The 21,939-nt window shown below is 33.7% G+C and overlaps 3 protein-coding genes and 1 pseudogene across 6 annotated transcripts; 3 read left to right on the top strand and 1 right to left on the bottom strand.

The window, feature by feature from the left end:
- The first annotated feature begins 472 nt into the window (after window positions 1-472).
- On the top strand, window positions 473-4,014 carry LOC126665251 (mitogen-activated protein kinase homolog NTF6-like). The gene is made up of 6 exons (XM_050357987.2): window positions 473-798; window positions 1,374-1,503; window positions 1,724-1,861; window positions 2,484-2,816; window positions 2,958-3,141; window positions 3,468-4,014. Exons 1-6 carry the CDS (start codon window positions 638-640, stop codon window positions 3,641-3,643), a joined length of 1,122 nt encoding a protein of 373 aa, XP_050213944.1. The 5' UTR covers window positions 473-637; the 3' UTR covers window positions 3,644-4,014.
- A 1,051-nt stretch (window positions 4,015-5,065) lies between these two features.
- On the top strand, window positions 5,066-16,085 carry LOC126665249 (uncharacterized protein YKR070W-like). 4 transcript variants are annotated; one of them, XM_050357986.1, is made up of 12 exons: window positions 5,066-5,518; window positions 12,007-12,122; window positions 12,212-12,247; window positions 12,338-12,411; window positions 12,519-12,559; window positions 13,260-13,331; window positions 13,452-13,653; window positions 14,381-14,476; window positions 14,566-14,633; window positions 14,858-15,065; window positions 15,164-15,247; window positions 15,718-16,085. In XM_050357986.1, exons 1-12 carry the CDS (start codon window positions 5,409-5,411, stop codon window positions 15,772-15,774), a joined length of 1,164 nt encoding a protein of 387 aa, XP_050213943.1. In that variant the 5' UTR covers window positions 5,066-5,408; the 3' UTR covers window positions 15,775-16,085. The 4 variants fall into 4 exon arrangements, 3 of the variants coding, with proteins under 3 accessions (XP_050213943.1, XP_050213942.1, XP_050213940.1); XM_050357983.1 differs by lacking the exon at window positions 5,066-5,518 and adding an exon at window positions 11,590-11,942; XR_007637571.2 differs by lacking the exons at window positions 12,007-12,122; window positions 12,212-12,247; window positions 12,338-12,411; ... (6 more) ...; window positions 15,164-15,247; window positions 15,718-16,085 and adding exons at window positions 5,597-5,679; window positions 5,947-6,799; window positions 7,182-7,270.
- LOC126665252 (mitogen-activated protein kinase homolog NTF6-like) lies at window positions 7,319-10,559 on the top strand (annotated as a pseudogene).
- A 1,053-nt stretch (window positions 16,086-17,138) lies between the features above and the next one.
- On the bottom strand, window positions 17,139-21,939 carry LOC126665248 (enoyl-[acyl-carrier-protein] reductase, mitochondrial). Its single transcript, XM_050357982.2, has 10 exons — window positions 21,629-21,939; window positions 21,466-21,563; window positions 20,901-21,032; window positions 20,228-20,371; window positions 20,048-20,150; window positions 18,947-19,046; window positions 18,417-18,493; window positions 18,231-18,309; window positions 17,688-17,806; window positions 17,139-17,403 (listed from the first exon to the last, which is right to left on the bottom strand). The coding sequence occupies exons 1-10, from the start codon at window positions 21,835-21,837 to the stop codon at window positions 17,310-17,312; spliced, it is 1,155 nt and encodes a 384-aa protein (XP_050213939.1). The 5' UTR covers window positions 21,838-21,939; the 3' UTR covers window positions 17,139-17,309.

Here is a 21,939-nt window from a genome sequence, read left to right as displayed (position 1 = left end):
AGTCGTTCATCTCTGTATTTCTCATGTTTCATTCAATGAAATTTTAGCCTTTGACAAAAAAAAAAAAAACAATTATCACCGATATCTAAGCTTAAAATTATATGTACTTTAATGTCCAAGATTGCTAAAAAATTTCTATTAATTAAATTTAGAAAAATGAATATAATGAGAAACTATTAATTTACTTCAATTCGTAGAAATTAAGGTTCATTAGAATAATTAGAGCTGATTAGGTTTTTAATTTAAATTTTAATTAGATCAATTATGGTTATAATTAGGATTAACTATGATTAATTAGGGTTAATTAAGTGAAATTGAAAACTCACTTTTATTTTGGTAGGGGTGAAACTGATATACTTTACTCAAAAATGACCTTTTAGATTTTTATACCAAATTTAGGGGGTGAAGTGATCCTTTATTCCCACTCACAGTCACATACTTTTAGCATTTCGAATTTGAAAGGCGGAAAAATGAAAATTTGAAAGCATCCAAAAAGAAAGAAAAAGCAGTACAAAGTAGGCCCCTGCACTTCTTTACTATCAAAATTACAATCTTTACTTCCCCAAACTTTTCTTTCAATTTTGTCCCTCACTGACAAAAAGAAAGCAGATAAAAGCTTAGTTTTTTTAGCATAGAAATGGAGAATGAATCTTCATCAATGGTGACAGAACACAGAGGAATTCCATCTTACAATGGGAGATATGTACAGTATAACATAGTGGGCAATCTTTTTGAAGTCACTTCTAAGTATTCTCCTCCTATTCAACCTGTGGGTCGCGGTGCATACGGCATCGTTTGGTAATCTTTTTATCCATTTATTTTTATTTTCTTTAAATCAAACTTCAAGAATTTGTTGTTTCGGTGGGTTTTATGAACTGGGTTTTCTTGCATTTTGTCTGGGTTCTTGCTTGTATTTCTTAATTTACTTTACTTTGTTGTATTTTTGTGAATTTGGCTGTAATGGGATTTTAATTCTTTATCTGTTATGAAAATGTATAATATCTTTGGTTGATATTTAAAGAAAAGATAGTTTTGTTCATTTGCATCTGTGAAGTTTTAGAGTGAGAATAATCAATTTGGAGGGTTATGTAGCACGGACACGGATATGAGGAACGGGAAATAGTGTTATTTTAAGGTTTTCTATGTTAAAATTAAGTTTCATGTCAGAAATTTCAAGTTTCCGACGCGTTTTCGAAACGGGTCAAGTTGATTGAATGAAATGTCCGGGTTACTTAGTTGGAGGGGCTTTATGACCATATATTAACTGGTTTTTTTTATGGCCATTCTTGGAATTTTCATTTGTTTATGGACTTAATTTGTGAATGCTGTGATGCATGTTTGATTTATGAAGTATTACCATTTGTTCGCTGCAGTTGTGCAAGAAATTCTGAGACGAAGGAAGAGGTTGCTATTAAGAAAATTGGAAATGCTTTTGATAACAGAATTGATGCTAAGAGAACACTTAGAGAGATCAAATTACTATGCCATATGGATCATGAGAATGTACTTCTTCGACGTTCGGTTATTTTATTAAACATTTTGTTTTTCGTTTCTTTACTTTTCAATTTGCGTAATTTGTATTGCATTAGCAATGTATTGTTGTGCATATCATTTGAGTAACTCTGCAGTTTATAATAGGAAGCATAATATAGGCTTGACTGTTGCTGCGTATACTGATTAACTTTCTTGAGTATTGGTGATTTATATTGCGCTTGTTTTGCAGATAATCAAAATTAAGGACATAATACCACCACCTGATAGGGAAGCATTTAATGATGTGTATATTGTCTACGAGTTGATGGATACTGATCTCCATCAAATTATACGTTCTACCCAGGCCCTGACCGATGATCATTGTCAGGTAAGTTCTTTTTATTCCTTTTCCCTTTTGTAAACTTCTGTTGTGGAATTTCAAGATGCCATTTAGTATTTCAAAATTACTAAAATGACCAGCGACGTCACCCGTGCGCACAAAATATGTATTTACTGTTTCTTCGCTTAAACTGTCTATCATGTACCTAGAGCTGACAAATATAACTTGATATGAAGAAGTTGTTTGCAACTTTGCATATACTGATGCCTATAGGCATTTTATTGAACTTTGAAGAAAAAATTATGTCAGTAAATGTTGCTAATGTTATAAGTACAATAAAGGTTCAATTTAACCCTTCAACTTGGTACGAAAGATCAAAACAGTCCAAGTTCGTGTCTTTGAAAAAAAAACCTTCAACTTGTCAATTTTGGGTCAGTTATGCCCTTGATACATCAAAATTGACGTCATATTAGGGGATAACTGACTCCAAATTGACAGGTTGAGAATTCTTTTTTAAAGCCTCGAACTTAGATTCTTTTGATCTTTTGTCCCAAGTTGGAGAATTGAAATGAACCTTTCCTGGTTAAAAGTTCAATGCAAAGTTAATTGCAAGTTGAATCAAAGCTCTAAGGTAACAAGTATTAAAACTGTGTTTTTATGGCTTTGGCAGTATTTCTTATATCAGTTGTTGAGGGGACTGAAATACGTACACTCCGCAAACGTTTTACACCGAGATTTAAAACCAAGCAACCTGCTTCTCAACTCAAATTGTGATCTTAAGATTTGTGATTTTGGGCTTGCTAGAACCACCGCAGAGTCAGATTTCATGACTGAATATGTAGTTACCCGATGGTATCGAGCCCCAGAACTGTTACTCAACTGTTCGGAGTATACAGCAGCTATCGATATTTGGTCAGTTGGTTGCATTCTCATGGAAATTATTAGACGGGAGCCTCTCTTCCCTGGTAAAGACTATGTTCAACAATTGGGGCTTATTACAGAGGTACTACTGACTCATTTTTTGCCTGTTCATCAACTTAACAGTAGAGTACATTTAGGACATGTTAATATTGTCCAAATTTAACTTGGTAAAACTGCAATTTTCTTTATTCTAATGTACTTTTATTGGTTTATTGATAAGTAGCTGCTCGGCTCACCCGATGATTCAGATCTTGGTTTCCTTAGAAGTGATAATGCTAGGAAGTATGTCAAGCAGCTTCCCTATGTGCCCAAGCAACCTTTTGCACAGAAATTCCCTGATCTATCACCGGTCGCTCTTGATCTTGCAGAAAGAATGCTAGTGTTTGATCCTTGCAAACGCATAACTGGTTTGTTTTCTGCTTTAGTCAACAATTTGTTATTATATTAGTTTTAATTGCTTTAAAAGTCGCGATCTTTAACACGAACTCTAAATTTTTGGCAATTTAAAACATGAATTATCATTTTTTTGCAATTCAAAAAAACAGAAAATTGCTAAGTGTTTTGAATTGCAAAAATTCATAAGTTGGTGTCCGACATTGCAAAAGTTAAAAGTTTGTATTAAATTTTCCAAAGACGCCAAAGTTCGTGATTTGTTTAAAGCAATTATGCCTTATATTAATCTAAGTCATTTTACTGATGCGAAATGCTACCTGTTGTTTTGATATATACAAAGTCGAAGAGGCATTGAATCATCCATTTCTGTCAAGTCTTCATGAGATCAACGAGGAGCCCACTTGTCAATCTCCGTTCGCCTTTGATTTTGAGAGCGCGTCTTTAAACGAAGAAGATATAAAGAAGCTCATAATGGCAGAGTCTTTAAACTTCAATTCCAATGCCATGCTCGAGTAATCTGGTCGACGTATCACTACTTTATGGTCCGGTATTTTTTGGATTACTATACTGATGAGAAGTAGATTGATTGCTGATTAGATGATGTTAAGTGTTAAAATGCTCTATAAGCAGAAAAATTAGGGAGATAGGTTTCTCCCTTATGAGGTTGTGAGGTGCGATTTTCGGGTTTATTATCGAGGGATCACTGGATCCATCGCGTTTGAGGATCTAGCCACCCAGTAAGTTTGGTATGCATGAATTACTCAGGAGGCTATAATATTCCCTTAGCCTCTGCATGTTTTTTTGGATTTGGTTTGTATAGTATGAAGCTGAATTGTGTCTGAAATACAAAAGAAAGATAAAAATGAAAAAGAAAAATTTTGTTTTAATTTTTGTTCGGTGTGTTGGTTACTTCATTTGTCCAAGTAAGTGTCACTGTGAGTTGAAATTGACTTTATACTTTGACATTGTGAGTTGCAAACTTGGGAGAATTTTTTTTTGCCATGACAATGGATATTAGACAGACTTTTATTCATAAGGATGCCTAAATATTGCTCAATTATTTAAAGCTAAATAAAATATTCAGGAGCAGTCTAATGTTTAGTTAATTTTTGCATCGAGATCCTTAAATAAAGGCATTGTAACTAGGGTTGTGAAAGAAAAATTAAATTAAGCCGATTGAGAGATATGATTCGGTTTGATAGTAAAAAAATTTAATATTGCAGTTTAGTTTGGTTTTGAACATAAAAAGATTAATTTAATTTTTGTACATATTAACCTAAAAAATAAATTGAACTGACTATTTTAGTTTGATTTGTTATAAATTTATTTTGTTATAATTTAAGAAAATAGTTTTGCACACCCCTAATTATAATAGGGAAATAATAATTTGTTACAAACATTTGTATCTAATAACCAATGAGGCTCGTTTTGCCCCTTAAATTTATGATAGAATATCAAATAAGGCTTGATTCATGGCCTTGGACATAAACATTATGAAAAGACTTAATAAACAAAAAAAACCCAACCTTTTAGCCCCTTTTCAGTTGCAACATGACGTTACAATTTTGTCAACTGCACCCTAATTCGCACTTTCAATTTCACCCTCAAAATCAAATTGGACTCTTTTTTACTCGGAAAAAATTCATAAAAACTCTTATAAAATACTCGTTTGAACTTTTTTCCATACAAAAAGTTAAAAATGAATGACTTATTTTAACTTTTTCCAAATGGAGAAGATATCAATTTAGTACTTGAGGGTGGAATTGAAAACCAAAGGTGCAAATTAGGGTGCAGCTGACAAAATTACAACGTCCTGCATTTAAAAAAGGGTTAAAAAATGAGTTTTTTTTTGTGATTAAGCCTTATTAAAAGTGTTTTTGACAAAAAGATCTGTTTAAAGTAGAATTTAATCTCGCTTTATCCATTAAGTTTCTTTCCATTTACTTCAAAATACCCTTCTATTTTTTGTTTTTTAAGGTGTAGTTGTAAAATCTAATTTTGTGTAATGACCCCCCGTAACATTCAATCATGGCTCTGCCCGAGCTTATGTTTAATTGATATTTTATGCTGGTTGAGAAGGTAAAATGAACTTATGTTGTCTAATAAACTATTACTACTACTATTTTTTTATGAAATCAAACACACAGCTATATGAAAAGTTAATTTTGAGTAGAGTTTTAAATCAATGCGAGGGAGCCGAGCAATTGTGTCGAACTCTGTGCACATACTACGGTGTTAATTTTAGGTGATGAACTGAAAAAGTAGCAGAAATATTGAAAGAATGAGACTTCAATACATAACTTCCGCTCTAAAGAACCGAAACCAGCAGCACCACCTTTTACTTTCTTCACGCTCCTTCTCTCGACTCCTCTCGCAATCTGAATCTCACAGGTACATTTACATACTATGAATTATTCATATACTGCTTCCAATTCAACTAATTCTTCTCTATAATTTGAAATTAAACAGAACTGCTTCTTCATTTGCCATTGCGTTTGATATCCACGGCGGCGGTTCTCTTCATGCTCTCCCTCCACTATGTCATCATTCCGGTAATATTATGCTACAGCAAAAATAAAATTTTATCATCAATTTTATAAATTTTTCTTTATGTATGTGTTTGTCACCTATCTGTTTGTTAAAAGTCCTCATAGAATGTAATTCAGTTGAATATTATTTTACCAAATTCTCATGTTCTTAACTACAAGAATTCAATTATTTCAACTTTATAAATAAATAACTGTTATGGTATCAAAATTTACATAAATAATTGCTTCGTTTTCGACATAATGAACAACTTTACATTGGATGTTTTGCAGCATCACGGACATATGCTCGTTCTAGGGACAAGCATTATGATCTATTCGGAAGTGCTAAACCGGGCGATGAGGGTTTTAAGAAAGCATGGAAGAAAGAGATGGATGAAGATGATGTCCTATGGTCGGGAAGTGAAGATGAAGATAAAAACGAGAATGATTCTCAAAAGGGACAAAATCGACTTGAAAAAGAGGTTCGGAAAGTGAGACAGCAAGCAAAAGACCATTCACATCTTATCGATGCTGATGATAGCGATGAGTTATGGAGCGTATGGTCTGGTAGTGATGAGGAGAAGACTCTTTGGACTGGTAGTGAAGGCGATGACGACGATGATATTCCTACAGAAGCATACCCGAATGAAGCTAGTGATAAATATTTAGATAAATTGTTTGAGTTCGAAGAAAAGCCTAAATATCGTACCATCTCAGAACTATTAAAAGCTGAAAATGAACCAGAAGAGTTGTCCCCTGGTAAGCAAGCTAGGAAACTTGCTGTTGAGAATGCCTTGAAAAAACTAAAGAAAGGGCCCGATGGGCGTTACGTCAATGTGTGGGAAGTTATGAGTGATATCGACATTCTAATAGGCGCATTTGAAAATATTGTTGCTGGACCAGAGTACGAAGAGCTTAGACAGGGAGGGCCTAAAAGATTAAACATGGAGTTTTTCAAAGATATACAAGCGCGTATGAGAGATCCAAATTACAAGTTTTCGCCTGAGTTAAAGTTGAAACCAAAGAGCAAACTGGTTCCGAAAAAGAAATGGCAGAAGACACAGTCCAAAAGAAGGAAGGCACAGAAACGCTAGGCTGTAGCTGCTGTAGCAACCTCTTTACAAAATCACAGTTTAATCTTTATGTGCTCCTCAGACTATGACCTTAGGATTACATGTTAATAGATGATATTTTAGATCAGCATAACTCAAACTGCGACTCCTTGATTACCTTTTCGAAGCTCGATTATGAATATAATGAGGGATGAGTTCGTTCTCTGTAGTAATTCTCTTTAATGTTATTTATATGCTTATTATTATGTCTTAACACTTTCACATATGATTTCGTAAACACATATGCAGTTGCAGACTTTCTATATTCTTTTGGTTTCCCTTCTGATCTGAATGGTGTATTTAGCTTGTTGTTTCCTAGTGCATTTGCTGTTTTTGTTGTTGTTTCCTACTGCACTTGCTGTTGTTTCGGTTTTGGAAGGCAGATAATTGCTTATATTTGCTCTATTCAGTTAGGGGTGTGCATTTGGTTCTAACCGAACTGAACCAAATCAAAATTTTCTCTTTTCCAAAACTTAACCGAAATACCGAGAAAGTGTAATTTTCAAACCGAACCAAACCGCTTGGCTTGGTCGCTTCAGCTTTGTTTTTTGAGCATAGAAATGGAGAATGAATCCTCATCAATGGTGGTAGAACACAGAGGAATTCCATCTTACAATAGGAGATATGTACAGTATAACATAGTGGGTAATCTTTTTGAAGTCACTTCTAAATATTCTCCTCCTATTCAACCTAAAGGTCGCGGTGCATACGGCATCGTTTGGTAATCTTTTTATCCATTTTTTTCTATTTTCTTTAACTCAAGCTTCAAGAATTTGTTGTTTCGGTGGGTTTTATGAACTGGATTTTCTTGCATTTTGTCTGGGTTCTTGCTTGTATTTCTTATTTTACTTTACTTTACTGTATTTTTGTTAATTTGGCTATAATGAGTTTTCAATTTTAATTCTTTATCTGTTATTAAATTGTATATCTGTGAGTTGATAATAAATCTATGAATATGTTATTTTCTTTGGTTGATATTTTTTTTAGAAAAAGATGGTTTTGTTCATTGCATCTGTGAAGTTTTAGACTGAGGAAAAGCAATTTGGAGGGTTATGTAACACAGATACGAGAAACGGCCAAATAGTGTTACTTTAAGATTTTCTATGTTAAAAGTAAGTTTCGTGTCCAAAATTCCATGTTTCCGACATGTTCTCGAAAACGGGACAAGTTGATTGAATGAAATGTCCGGGTTACTTAGTTGGAGGGGCTTCATGACCATATATTAACTGATTTTCTTTATGGCCATTTTCGGAATTTTCATTTGTTTATGGACTTAATTTGTGAATGCTATGATATGTATCTGATTTATGAAGTATTACTATTTGTTTGTTGCAGTTGTGCAAGAAATTCTGAGACGAAGGAAGAGGTTGCTATTAAGAAAATTGGAAATGCTTTTGATAATAGAATCGATGCTAAGAGAACACTTAGAGAGATCAAATTACTATGCCATATGGATCATGAGAATGTGATGAGCCATAAATTGGACTAAGTCATTCAGTAGTATTTTATTAGTTGCTTATTTGTAGGCTATTGTAATGCCACTAACGTTAGTCTTTAGTTGTGAGTTAATCCCTTTTAAATAGGAAAAGTTGTTGGTTAGTTTTGTATTTAAAACTTGTAATTGATAGTAGTTGACGGCAATTAATAATCAATCAAAAAGCTTGTGGTTTATTCTCACCCTAAGTAGAATTTCTATCTCAAATATAATTCAACTCTGATTGGGACCTATCAGAATGTACTCTTCAACATTAGATTATTTTATTGAACATATCATTTTTTCTTTTCTTTACATTTCAATTCTCGTAATTTGTATTGTTGTGCATACAATTTGAGTATTGATGATTTATCTCGCGTGTTTTGCAGATTATCAAAATTAAGGACAAAATACCACCGCCCGAGAGGGAAGCATTTAAGGATGTGTATATTGTCTACGAGTTGATGGATACTGATCTCCATCAAATAATACGTTCCACCCAGGCCCTGACCGATGATCACTGTCAGGTAAGAGGATCCCTTTTCCGTTCTGCAATCTTCTATTCTCTAAAATGGCCAGCAACACCACTTATGCGCACAATATATGTATTTACTGTTTCATCACTTAATCTGTGTATCATGTACCTAGAGTTGACAATATTACTTGATATGCGGAAGTTGTTTGCATGCGTAAATGCCTATAGGCGCTTTATAGAATTTGTAGGAAAAAAATATATTAGTGAATGTAGGTAATGTTAAAAGTACAATGTAAAGTTCATTGCAAGTTGATACAAAGCTCTAATGTAACAAAGTTTAAAACTGTGTTTTTTGGGCTTTGGCAGTATTTCTTATATCAGTTGTTGAGGGGACTGAAGTATGTACACTCCGCAAATGTTTTACATCGCAAGCAACCTGCTTCTCAACTCAAATTGTGATCTTAAGATTTGTGATTTTGGGCTTGCTAGAACCACGCAGAGTCAGATTTCATGACTGAATATGTAGTTACCCGATGGTATTGAGCCCCAGAATTGTTGCTCAACTGTTCAGAGTACACAGCAGCTATTGATATCTGGTCAGTTGGTTGCATTCTCATGGAAATTATCAGACGGGAGCCTCTCTTCCCTGTTAAAGACTATGTTCAACAATTGGGGCTTATTACAGAGGTACTACTGACCCGTTTTCATGCCTGTTCATCAACTTAAACAGTAGAGAACATTATGACGTGCAAATTCCATACGTACTACTAAATAGAATTTGACTGATAGGCTGCTAATTAACTTGGTAAAACTGCGATTCTCTTAATTCCGATTTAGTTTTCTTGATTTATTCCGAAAAAGCTGCTAGGTTCTCCAGATGATTCAGATCTCGGTTTCCTTAGAGGTGATAATGCTAGGAAGTACGTCAAGCAGCTTCCCCATGTGCCCAAGCAACCTTTTGCACAGAAATTCCCAGATTTATCACCGGTCGCTCTTGATCTTGCAGAAAGAATGCTATTGTTTGATCCTTGCAAACGCATAACCGGTTTGTTTTCTGCTTTAGTCAACAATGTGTTATTATAATAAGTCTTCATTGCTTTAAAAGTTGCGTTTGTAATTTTAACACAAATTTTTGTCAATTTAAAACATGAATTGTCATTTTTTTTTGCAATTCGAAAGTTGGTGTGCAACATTGCAAAAATTAAAAGTTTGTAAGTTTTTAAAATAATTAAGCCTTACATGAAATCTAAGTCACTTCACTGATGAGAAATACCACCTTTTGTTTTGATATTTACAGAGTCGAGGAGGCATTGAATCATCCATTTCTGTCAAGTCTTCATGAGATCAACGAGGAGCCCATTTGCCAATCTCCATTTGTCTTTGATTTTGAGAACGCATCTTTAAGTGAAGAAGATATAAAGGAGCTCATATGGGCAGAGTCTTTAAACTTCAACTCCTATGCAATGCTCGAGTAATCTGATCGATGTATCATTACTTTATGGTCCAGTTTTTTTTTGATTACTATACTGATGAGAAGATTGATTGCTGATTAGATATTACAGTGTTAAAATGCTCTATAAGCAGAGAAATTAGGGAGATAGGTTTCTCCCTTATGTGGTTGTGAGGGTGCGATTTTCGGGTTTAATATCGAGGGATCACTGGATTCATCGCATTTGAGGATCTAGCCACCCAGTAAGTTTAGTATGCATGAAAAACTCAGGAGTCTATAATATTCCCTTAGCCTCTGCATGTTTTTTTTGGATTTGGTTTGTATAGTATGAAGCTGAATTCTGTCTGAAATATGAAAGAAAGATAAAAATGAAAAAGAAAGATTTTATTTTTATTTTTGATTACTTCATTTGTCCAAATAAGTGTCACTGTGAGTTGAAATGGAATTTATAATTTGACATTGTGAGTTGCAAACTTGGGAGAAAATCTGTTTTTGCCATGACAATGGATATTAGACAGACATTTATTCAAAAGTATACCTAGAAATTGCTCAACTTTTTGAAGCTAAATAAAATACTCAAGAGTAATCTAATGTTTAGTTAATTTTTTTTTTGCATTAGATCCTTAAATAAAGGCATTGTAACTAGGGTTGTGAAAAAAATCAAACTAAACCAAATTGACAAATCTGATTCGGTTTGATAATTAATAAAATTAACTTTTTGGTTTGGTTTGCTTTTGAACATAAAAAAAATTAATTTAATTTTGGTACATATTAGATTAAAATATAAATTGACCTGACAATTTTAGATCGATTTGAAGACTTTTACATCTTATAAAATTATTTTGATCTAATTAGGAAAAATAGTTTGGTTTGGTTCGATTATTAACATAGAAACAATAATTTCATCTTGAATTTGTGATTAAATATCAAATAAGTCCAGATTCGTGGTTTTGGACAATTTTTTTAAAAATGGGCATTTTATCTTGTTTTACCCTATAAGCTTTTAAACTGTAATGAATGAAATCAATAAATTTATGGGTGTTTTGATCTAAATTCACAAGCTTTTTGTTAATTGATATTTGAAGAAAGGGTTAATGCACTCCTGAACTTGTGACACGGGGCATTTAATTCAATCATTATTTTTCTGAACAACTAACCTCTAAACTCTTCAATTTTAGATTAGATTAGCCATAATTGTATTTTTAAAATGCGTGTAATACAAATCGGAAGTGAGTTATATGAGAAATAAATTAGAGAACTTTCTAATTGTTGAGATAAAATGATTTTAGATCTAATTTTTACAATAAAAACTTAAATTATGAGATAATTTGTTCCGAAGTTGAAGAATTTAGAGATCAGGTGCTAAAAAAAATAAAAACTGACTCTGTGTCGCAAGTTTAGGACAGACGCAGGCCACGCGTCCCCTGTGTTCAGTGTTCATTGATATTTTGTGCCCGTGGAGATGGCAAAATGAATACTTGTTGTCTAATAAACTATTGGAATTCTTGTATGAAATAAAACACAGAAAAGTGCATGAAAAGTTAATTCGAAGTAGAGTTTTAAATCACTGTCCGGGAGCTGCGGAGTTAGCTCGAACTGTCGGCACATACCATCGTAAAAATCACCATTAATTTTGCTGGAGATCAGCTGATGAACTGAGACAGACAGCTGCAGAGAAATTGGAAGAATGAGACTCCAATTCATAAGTTCCGCTCGAAAGCAGCAGCGCCGCCTTTTACTCTCTTCACGCTCCTTCTCGCAATCTGAATCTCACAGGTACATTAATATTCAAATGCTGCTTCCAATTCTTCCATTCACCTAATTCTTTGAAATTAAACAGAGCTGCCTCTGCTTCTTCATTTGGCATTGCATTTGATATCGACGGCGTCATTCTGCGCGGCGAATCTCCAATCGGCGGCTCTCTTCATGCTCTCCCTCGGTTATATCATCATTCCGGTGATGTTAAGCTACAACAAAAACAAAATTTATCAATTTCCGTGTAATTTTGTATAAGCATTTGAACTATTCTCATTCATTGTTAGCAGGTGCTTTGAAGATTCCCTTTGTATTCTTGACCAATGGTTTGTCTTCTCCTCACTTTATCATCAATTTTATAACAAAATTATGGATACATATATTAGTTGCTGAATCAATTATTAAATTTTAATTAGGAGGTGGCTTTCGCGAATCTATTAGAGCTATGGAGTTGAGTAAACTTCTAGGCGTCAATATTTCAGCATTGCAGGTTCTTTTTTTTTTTTTTTAAGTCTTACTTTTGTATGATTTATACCGATGTTTTAGATGTTGCCAAATGATGACGAAAATTTCACTTTTCGTGTGATCTTATTGCAGGTTTTACAAGGTCATACGCCTTTTAAACAGCTGGTGAATAGGTACGTATTTGAACCGAGGCTACCAAGGATAGGTCAAGTTATATCAAGCCAAGACATTTATAGTTTTGCTTGTCATAGAATACTCAGACGTATTAATTAGATGTTAACCTTGTCTATTTCTTGGAAATAAAGCGTATAGATGTAAAACTAGGTTCGTGTTTTTTTTCCTTCCAAAGGACGACGCTATTTGCATGTTTAGATACATGAAATGCACTTATGCCCATTAGCTATCCTTTGCCAAAACCACATTTCCTTTTCCTATGCCTGGCCGTCCCTAAGCAGTCTATTTAGTAGGATGTTTCAGTTTATGACCGCATGCTTGGAACTTGGGTAATCTGTTAATTATGACAATGCCTGCTCATATTGCATTGTAGAACTTTATAATATCTGGCCGTAGTGTGTAGTTGTCCGGATAACAGATTCTCAGCTAATCAACATGCATATTAAATGTAATGAATGTTATGCATAAGGCTGAGCTGAATGGTTCTCTAGGTGTTCTATTTATGATGCTGTGTAAATCTTGCAGAAAAAATGAGAAGTTTTACATGCAAATGGAGATTTATGATTAATAGTTTTTAATCATTAGAAAGAGGGAAAAGAATCCAGAGAGTATTAAATTTTTCCATGAAAATAGAACACCTATTTCTAAGAATATTACCTTAATATTTCTCTATATAAATAACAATTTTGCATTCTACAGATTTGAGAATGAATTTGTTATTGCAGCTGGAAAAGGAGAACCTGCTGCAGTGATGTCTGAATATGGATTTAAGTAAGCATATGGGACTATCTGATTGTATTTGTTAGAATTTATCAAAACACATCAAACTCTGCTATGTTTCATAAAATTTATTTCTTTTGTGCTTTTTCCCTTTTTGATTTTATTACACAGAAATGTTCTCTCAATAGATGAATATGCATCTTATTTTGATGGCATTGATCCACTAGCACAATATAAGACATGGACAACTAAGCCGACTGCTAAATGGAGTCATACTTCACAGCAGATGACTAAAAGAGACGACATCCACTCACAGAGAGTTCAGGCAGCATTTATTGTTAGTGATCCTGTTGATTGGAGCAGAGACATTCAGGTTGCACAAAACCTTTGGCTTATCTGATCATTTATCATGTAGATTGGGAAGACAAATTTATTTTTCCTTTCAAATCAATGGTCTGTCAGTTGTCAACGCATTCTAGGTGCACAAACTCAATCCTTCTCAACACTTTGGGATGAATGTCTGAAACCAAATGTGACCATTCCAAGCGATGGTGCTACAGTTGTATATATAACCAGCAGTGGCCTAAGTTTACCCAGAAAAGGATGATGATTAATATATCAACCATGTTGGTCGAGAATCAGGATTTTAATGTAAATCAAGCCACACTTTATAATTGATATACACATCGGCTTTTCCAGCTAATGATATGGTAAGGGCCATATTTATATCTGGCTGCCATTTACATGTGGATATTGGTCCATTTTGGCTGATTTGGCCAAGAAACTGCCATTACATCAATAACGTTGCCTGATGCTAAATTTAAGCTTCCATTACAGTAGGCTTCATGTTGAATCACTTTGATATAGCTTGTAAAATATATAAAACAATGATAGTAATTAGGTGAAAATGTGTCTTCCCTATTGTTTCGAATGATTAGATGATGTTGTTTGTCATATTTTGAGCGTCAATATGTTCTACTGCCTGAGCTGTCTGTCACATGTTTACCTGCTTTCTGGACTGCTCTCTTAATTCTAATTTTTCTTTTCTGTTGAAAATTTAAAGCTGATACCAGAATTGCTTACTTATTTGCTGGTGCTAGGTTCTGTGTGACATTTTAAGAACTGGAGGTCTCCCTGGGAGGGAGATTGGACATCAACCCCACTTATATTTTGCGAATGATGACCTTGCCTATCAGGTTAGTTTCCATGTTTTGTCCTTTTTTTTCATTTATGCTCGAGTAGTTTGTGAACTAGCACTGTACTGATGAGCTGTTGCTAAAGTTAGGCTACTTTTCCTCCAGAGCGCCTTGGAATGGGAGCTTTCAGAATTGCATTAGAATCAGTCTTCAACAGGTAAGGCCTGATAATATTTGCTTTGGAATTAAGCAATTCGAGGTTGAACTTTTTCAGAAGAATTTTTATTTAATGGCTATCCTGTTGCCCCTTTGCTTTTGGAGCGTAAGCATCATAAATGGATATTTAACTGCAGCTCTAATTTACACATTAGAAAGAAAAAAATATACTGTACAAAAAATGGCCATAATTTATGAGCATTGCTGATGAGAACATTTGTGCAGAGTTCACACCAAAAATCTGGAATATACATCCTTTGGAAAGCCAAATCCATTTGTATTCAAAAATGCTGAAACTGTCCTAAAGCAGCTTGTCCCGTCTCTTCAATGTGGGAATGAAGCTGTGGATCTCGTGAATGGTGAAATTCATAATTTTAACACACTATATATGATAGGAGATAATCCTTCAGTTGATATTAGAGGTGCAAGACAGGTTAGTTATCATCTCAGTTGGTATTAATTTCCGTTCTTTTTAAATTTGGTGTTGATGATGATAAGGTTGATAATGTTATTTATCTTCTGACATCTCAGGCTGGACAACCCTGGTTTTCTATCTTGACAAGGACAGGGGTTTTCAAGGGAACAGAAAATCACACCGAGTTTCCAGCAGATCTGGTAGGCAATTGAGAGACTTTGTTATTAACAATATCTATGTTCATATATTTTAACATAAACCAAACAAGGGGTTGAAACCATATCGGCGCTAATATCTTTCTCCACTATTAGGCTGTATATCTACTTGCATTAATTGAACTCTCTACAATCGTTGATTTGCAGAGATGCCATCAGTTTTATAGTTTTTGGACCAACTTTATATCATTCATTAATTAATTTGTACTTGATTGATTCACAATTGGTTCACAATTGAAATTCAGTTAGCTGAAATGTTGCACACACTTTGGCGAGTCCTATGTTCTGGCATCTCATATCTGTTTCCGCCGTTTTCTATTTCACCATTTTTTTCTTTTCAGAATTTTCATTTCCGTGCAACATTGGTTACACGTTAATGAACTCATTGTGAACTCTTAAATATAGAAGAACCATTTGCTTGTACTGAACATATATACACTTTGCTGCTTTTGTAGGTTGTTGACACTGTGGAAGATGCTGTGGACTATATTTTGAGCAAAGAGTGTAAATAGCACACAAGGACATTCATCTACAATGAGAGGGAAGTCTGATATTGCCATTTATCAGTCCCTAAAACTATTCTTGCCAGATTTACTATTGGCTCACGGATTACGTTATGAATATTATTTTCTATTTAATGGCAACAAATTTGTGATTGTCATGTATACATTTCAAGGAAGCTCACCTGGGTCAAGAGTTTCACATTCATCACATTGTTTCTGAAAGCAACTCTCTTTATGTTGGTTGTAGCGTTTCATAGTTTTACCGAAGATCGCTTGTAAGTTGGTGGAATAATACAAGATTGTAGGAATTTATTTTCTCAGTTTGTTGAAAGTTCCATTGTTTTTGTCAAGAGTTCATTCAATATGACTCTTCATGCTACAATTAGACAGTTCCATTGTTTTTGTCAAGATTGAATATGGCTGTCATTGCAACAATTAGACAGTCAACTGTCAAGATCGTGGGTTTCAAATTCTCCCATAAACGCTCCCCCTCCCTAATTATAAAAAAAAAAAAAGCAATTAGACAGTCAAATTCTATGTCTGATGTCGATTGTTGGGAACTGAAAATCTTGTCTTGTCTCTATTTTGAGTTCTCTTTATTCTGTTTCCTTACAACGATATTGATTCTAAAAAAATCAATTTGCTCCATGAATTTGCACACGATGGACAATTTAACACCGCAATAATTTTTTTTATTAATTAGTCCATTCAATTTTTTCAAAGTATATCAATTGCACCAAATGTATCAAATTTGAAAACAACTGTAGGAAACTAATTGACCAAAAAAATTGGATTAATTTATAACTAAACTAAGGATTACTTACTATCACCCTCATGAGTTTAAGCCTTTTTCTTCAATTTTACAAAATCATCATTTTTTTCTTTACTTTTGTATTTTGTATAACTAAAATCCTCTTACAAAAGAGAATTTTAATTAAAAAAATTAAAGATGGGAAAAACAGTAAATTTTAGAAAATTAATGAGAAAATAATAGTTTGGGCAATTATCTTTTAAACCAATATATATATATTATTTTTTGGTAAAATGTACCAGAGAATTGTATTAAGCTCAAATCAAATATTTACAACTCAATAAACCAAAACTTTGCAAGATAAAAAAATCCTATACACTGAGCTAAGCTTGCCAACAATTATATACATTCATTAAACTATCAGACTCGTGCTTCTTAACTGACAATTTATAGATATTATTATATTAACTAGTCTAAAGGATTAACTGATATAAAAAGTTTATTTTAGTATTAATTGCTTATTATGAACAAATTTGGAGGAAAGGTGATATTTAAATTGGCTAGGTAACTTTTTTTTTTCCAAATCACCAAATAATTTTTATTTTTTGAGAAGACCAGGTAATTTCATCAAAGGGAAAATTATGCATACGTTTTCTACAAGGTACAATTTTGGGACCTGCCTTCTCAACTCACTGCACAAAGGATTTTGCACCTAAATAATTACAGAATTCGTAAGGTGGCGAAAAAAGATCTGTATAGTGGATTTTTATTAGTACCTAATGAATTCCGAGATTTAGAATTTCAAGACTTGTTTAGGTTGGCTCCCTTGCTTTCCAAGTGCCTTATCCAATGCTGTGTGAAAATCATCAAAAGGAACCACCTCCATTCTGCAAAGCGTCAATTTAACACGAATATATTTCAGTTACATTTAGTTAAAGAGTCTGGTTAAGTTGATTAGTTTGGCAGATCCAGTTTGGTTGATAACAAATATTGATTTGCTTTGAGAGTTTTAAAATTTTAATTCAACTAAATCAGTTGCAACTAAAACTACTAACGGAACCAACTGTTTACTTATGCCTAGATTATGAAAAATCTGATGTTGCAAGGAAATAATTGTATTGAGAGAAAAAAAAAAGTAGTGGTAATGGAATTTAAACTAGGGGGAACATACTCGTATTTCAACTTCCCTTCTCGAGCTAAGCACAGAAGATAATCTATCATATCTCTACACTCTTTTGCTTTATCTGAAGTCATCCATTTTTGCAACCAGAATCCCCTCAACGAAAGATCCTGCAAATAGAGAGATGTTACTTTTGGTGCAAACCGAGCCAAAAAGCAGAAAACCGAGAAAACAAACCGAACTGACTGCTTCAGTTTGATTTGAAATATTTAAAATCTTTATAAGATTGGTACAGTTCAGTTTTAACTGAAACCAAGTCTTGGTTCGGTTCAGTTTAAACTAAATGCACATTCGATACTAAAGTGAAATGATATCATGCTATGACAAAATTTACTTTTATCATCTCAGCGCCACCTTTTCCAATTTCTATAAATTACGATCTACCGACCAATTTTTAATCTATAATTCAATTCTTTTTCAACTTTTGACCAATTCCCAAGCTTTCATTTCTTATGATTCATTAAATTTAAAATATAAACACTATATTGTTGAATAACCAGGAGAAGATAAATGAGAAATTGAACTAATGCTTACCTTAAAAATGAAGGATGATGTTGATACTGTTACCGGTTTCTTAGACATCCCATCGTAAGTTACCATTGTTCCTCCCTGCCTGAATTATTAGAAGAGCTAAACATTAGTGATTTAAGTTTTTGCATAAATAATTACATAAATGTTAAGAATATTCCGATTTCCGAGTATTGATCATTAATATCCTACCTCAAGAATTTGAGAACCAAAGAAGCAGAATTACCGCCGACACAGTTGAATCCCAAAGTTGGTTCTGATATATTAGTCTAGCATGCCAACATATGAGAAAAATTTGAGTATAAATTGCTCAAAATCCAAAAATATATTAGATCCTGGTCCTAAAATACATAATATAGAAACATTAAGCACATGTGAGAAAATACAAAGACCTCCTAGTTCAGCTGCTACCAATTGCAAATAGGGATACGAGTTCAATTCAAATCGAATCAAAACTTTAATTTTTTAAATCGAACCGAATTAATTTTAAATCAAACCAAATCGGTCAGTTCATTTTGGTTTTGGTTCGATTCAGTTTTTTCAGTTTAGTTAGCATCAAAAGTAAACTAATTTTTCCCCTCAAAACAAAACCGAACCGTTAAACCAAATTATTTAATTATAGTATCAAAGAAGTCGAAATCGAATTTGCCGATTCAATCCGGTTTGGTTCAGTTTTTGCACTCCCCTAATTACAAACATAAAGGAGGCCATAGCTGACATACCAGAAGGGCCTTGACATTCTTCACTGCCAATTGACTCTCAGTAAACACTTCATCTGCACCTAGTTTCTTTAAGAATTCCTTTGCTTCATCCGACCCGGGCCTAATAAGGTATAAAAAATGGTAATGAAGGATGTTCTGGCAGCCATTTACATTATAAAATTATACTCCCTACGCCTCATTTTATTTGACAAAATTTTCTTTTTAGATTTTTACTATTCTAATTGACAGTTTTTATTTATAGTATATTTTTGGCTTGATTCTTTCTTTGTTACCCTTTTCAATTATTATCCTTTGAGATGCTATCTTTTAAGAAAATGCCAGAGTACAAAATATCTAATTTGACAAAATAAAATAAAATTAAAACTATATTTTATTTAGTAAATTCTCTTAAACAATGTATAGAGATTGCCAAAACCATGAACATGTACTATAAATATCAATTCCAACTACAAAACGAAATGAAAATTGATGGTAGAATCTTGTCAAACAGAACGGAACATAAATAAATAATTAGATTTATAGCTGGAAGCAAATTAAATAACTTCAATGTCAGAAATTTGTGATGTTTGATGTATCCAATAATGTAGCATCTCAGATTGCATTATCTAGAGCAAATTTTAATGGTGAAATGTAAATTAGCATGCTGACGCCGTCCTTTTTCCGCCAATTACTATAATTTGTTTCCTTTAGGTATTTATTTCTTCTTATCAATGGTCTGATGGACACAACACAGGTAGGAGTTCTACAAGGCACAAGCAACTACAATCTTCAATAAAAAAAACATAGCTCTTCATAAGGAAAGAACAGAAAAATCTTTTACCAGGACGGCACGAACTCAAACCAGCCTAGACAATAACTAAAATGTAAACTAAACCCTAAATAATTCTCAACGTAAACTTCAACTTTATGAAACAATAAAGCTAAATGGACTACTCCAAGAAATACTTAAATCAGAACCTGACAATGACTCAATATAACAAGATTCACCTAAGATCTAAACTTCATTATTAGTTCAATCCCTTCCGGAGCAGAGATTAGCAAACAAAAATTGTAATAATGCGCATTCACATTTATCATTCAAATACAAATTTCAAGTAGTACCTGTCCCTTAACAGGTTAATGCTATGAATGCCGCGGAATTTTGCAATCTGGATAATGCACTGCCCCACAATACTTGTAGCCCCATTTTGCACAATGGAATCTCCTGCTTGCAAACACCATTATCAGAAAATAGCATCAGAAAGAGAACACGATTAGGTCGAAAATATTTAAAAGCAGTACCTGAACTAAGAGTTGTGAAGTCTTCCAGCATTCTTAAAGCAGTCAAAGGATTGACAGTAATAGTCGCAGCATATTCCATGGGCGTATTTTTGTTGATTTTGTGCCAGATGCTCTGATCTTGTACGATGTAAGTTTGCCATGTTCCTGCAAAACAAATTTATTCACTAACCTAAGGAAGAACTGTGAGGTTAGATTTGAATTCCCATTCTCACAAGTACATTTCAAAGAACCACAAGAATTATGTTTCTATGATAGTTCCTGTTTGTGAATGTCATTATCATTAAGCATGCAGAATATACATCAATTGGACGATGGCAGTCGTACGCCTGTTCATTTTTGTAACCTTTACGGTCAGTAAAGTTTTCATGCTTCTAATGTCACTAAAATCTCCGAAAAAATCTTACCTAGACCCGACCAACCAATCAGAAGTTGGGAAAACAGAGGTTAGAAAAAAAAGTGCAAAATTTTCTAACTTATGATTGTTTCTCCCGTCCAAGTAAGAATTTCCCAAAAACTATAATGAATGAACTAGTATTTTCAACACTCCATTCTGCACCCGAGTAACTAAAATGCGCCAGTTCAGAAACTAAAACCTCAAGCTCTAGCAGAAGTAACAAAAGAGCAATGCATGACAATCAAGAAATCTAAACATGATAAAAAAAAAGGCACACACCGAAAGTAGGTGGAGATGGAATGACCCAGTCACCGGGCGAAAGATCAGTAACTCCAGAGCCAACAGAATGCACCTCTCCTACACCTTCATATCCTCCAACTGCAGGCACTGAAGGCTTTACAGGATACACTCCTACAACCCAATTTAGTTCAAATTGAAGGAGAAAAAAAAAAAACATAAACATCACTTCAAATTCATCACTAATCAAACTTTTTTTTACATAATCTCATGAGGTTGTAATAATCCCATTATTTAAGCACAAATGGACAGTTGCGCACTTTATTATATTAAATCTTTGAAAAAAATGAATATAGAGTTTAATAGGATAATTTTTTCGCCTTGAAATTCATAGCATTGCCCACCTTAAAAAAATTATTTTATCAATTTTACCCTCATATAAACTTTCAATACAAATTTTCTCACCTTATAAAAAATTTCTAGGTCCGCCACTCGAAAAAACCCAAACTTTACCTTCACTTAAAATCCTCAAATTGAGTTCAAGCATAAAATTACTGAAAACCCATTAACAATCTTTACAAAATAAGTGGAATAAACACAACTTTACCTTCAATTCGATTAATATCAGAAGGGTTAATAGGGGCAGCCAGCATTTTAACACAAACATCATTCTCTTTAACTTCAACTGGAGGCATCTCTACTACTCTACACAAAATACCCACTGTTAAAAAATTACTAAAAACCGTACATTTTAAGTGAGTTGTGGGTACCTGGTTACTGAGTCAGGGGCACCGTGCTGGTCATATACTATGGCCTTAGAAGGCGGTGACATGAGAGCTGAGAATGCTCGAACCATTTGGGTTTGGAGCTGACGATTGTGGGCTATCCTTGAATTCGAGAAGAAGACGGAAGATGGATGGTCTAGAGCTTTCATGGCCGTTGATCTTAATCTCATCATCATCGTGACCGCTCTTGCCATTCCTGTCAAGTCTGTGTCTGACTCTCTGTTATTTGATTTGATTCAATAGGCCACGTCTTGTTTGTGCTTTTCTGCAACGGTAGATTATCTATTGTAGATGCT

The sequence above is a fragment of the Mercurialis annua genome, linkage group LG1-X, assembly GCF_937616625.2.
Source record: "Mercurialis annua linkage group LG1-X, ddMerAnnu1.2, whole genome shotgun sequence".
Lineage (NCBI taxonomy): Eukaryota > Viridiplantae > Streptophyta > Magnoliopsida > Malpighiales > Euphorbiaceae > Mercurialis > Mercurialis annua.
This window is presented reverse-complemented; position numbering and strand designations above follow the sequence as displayed.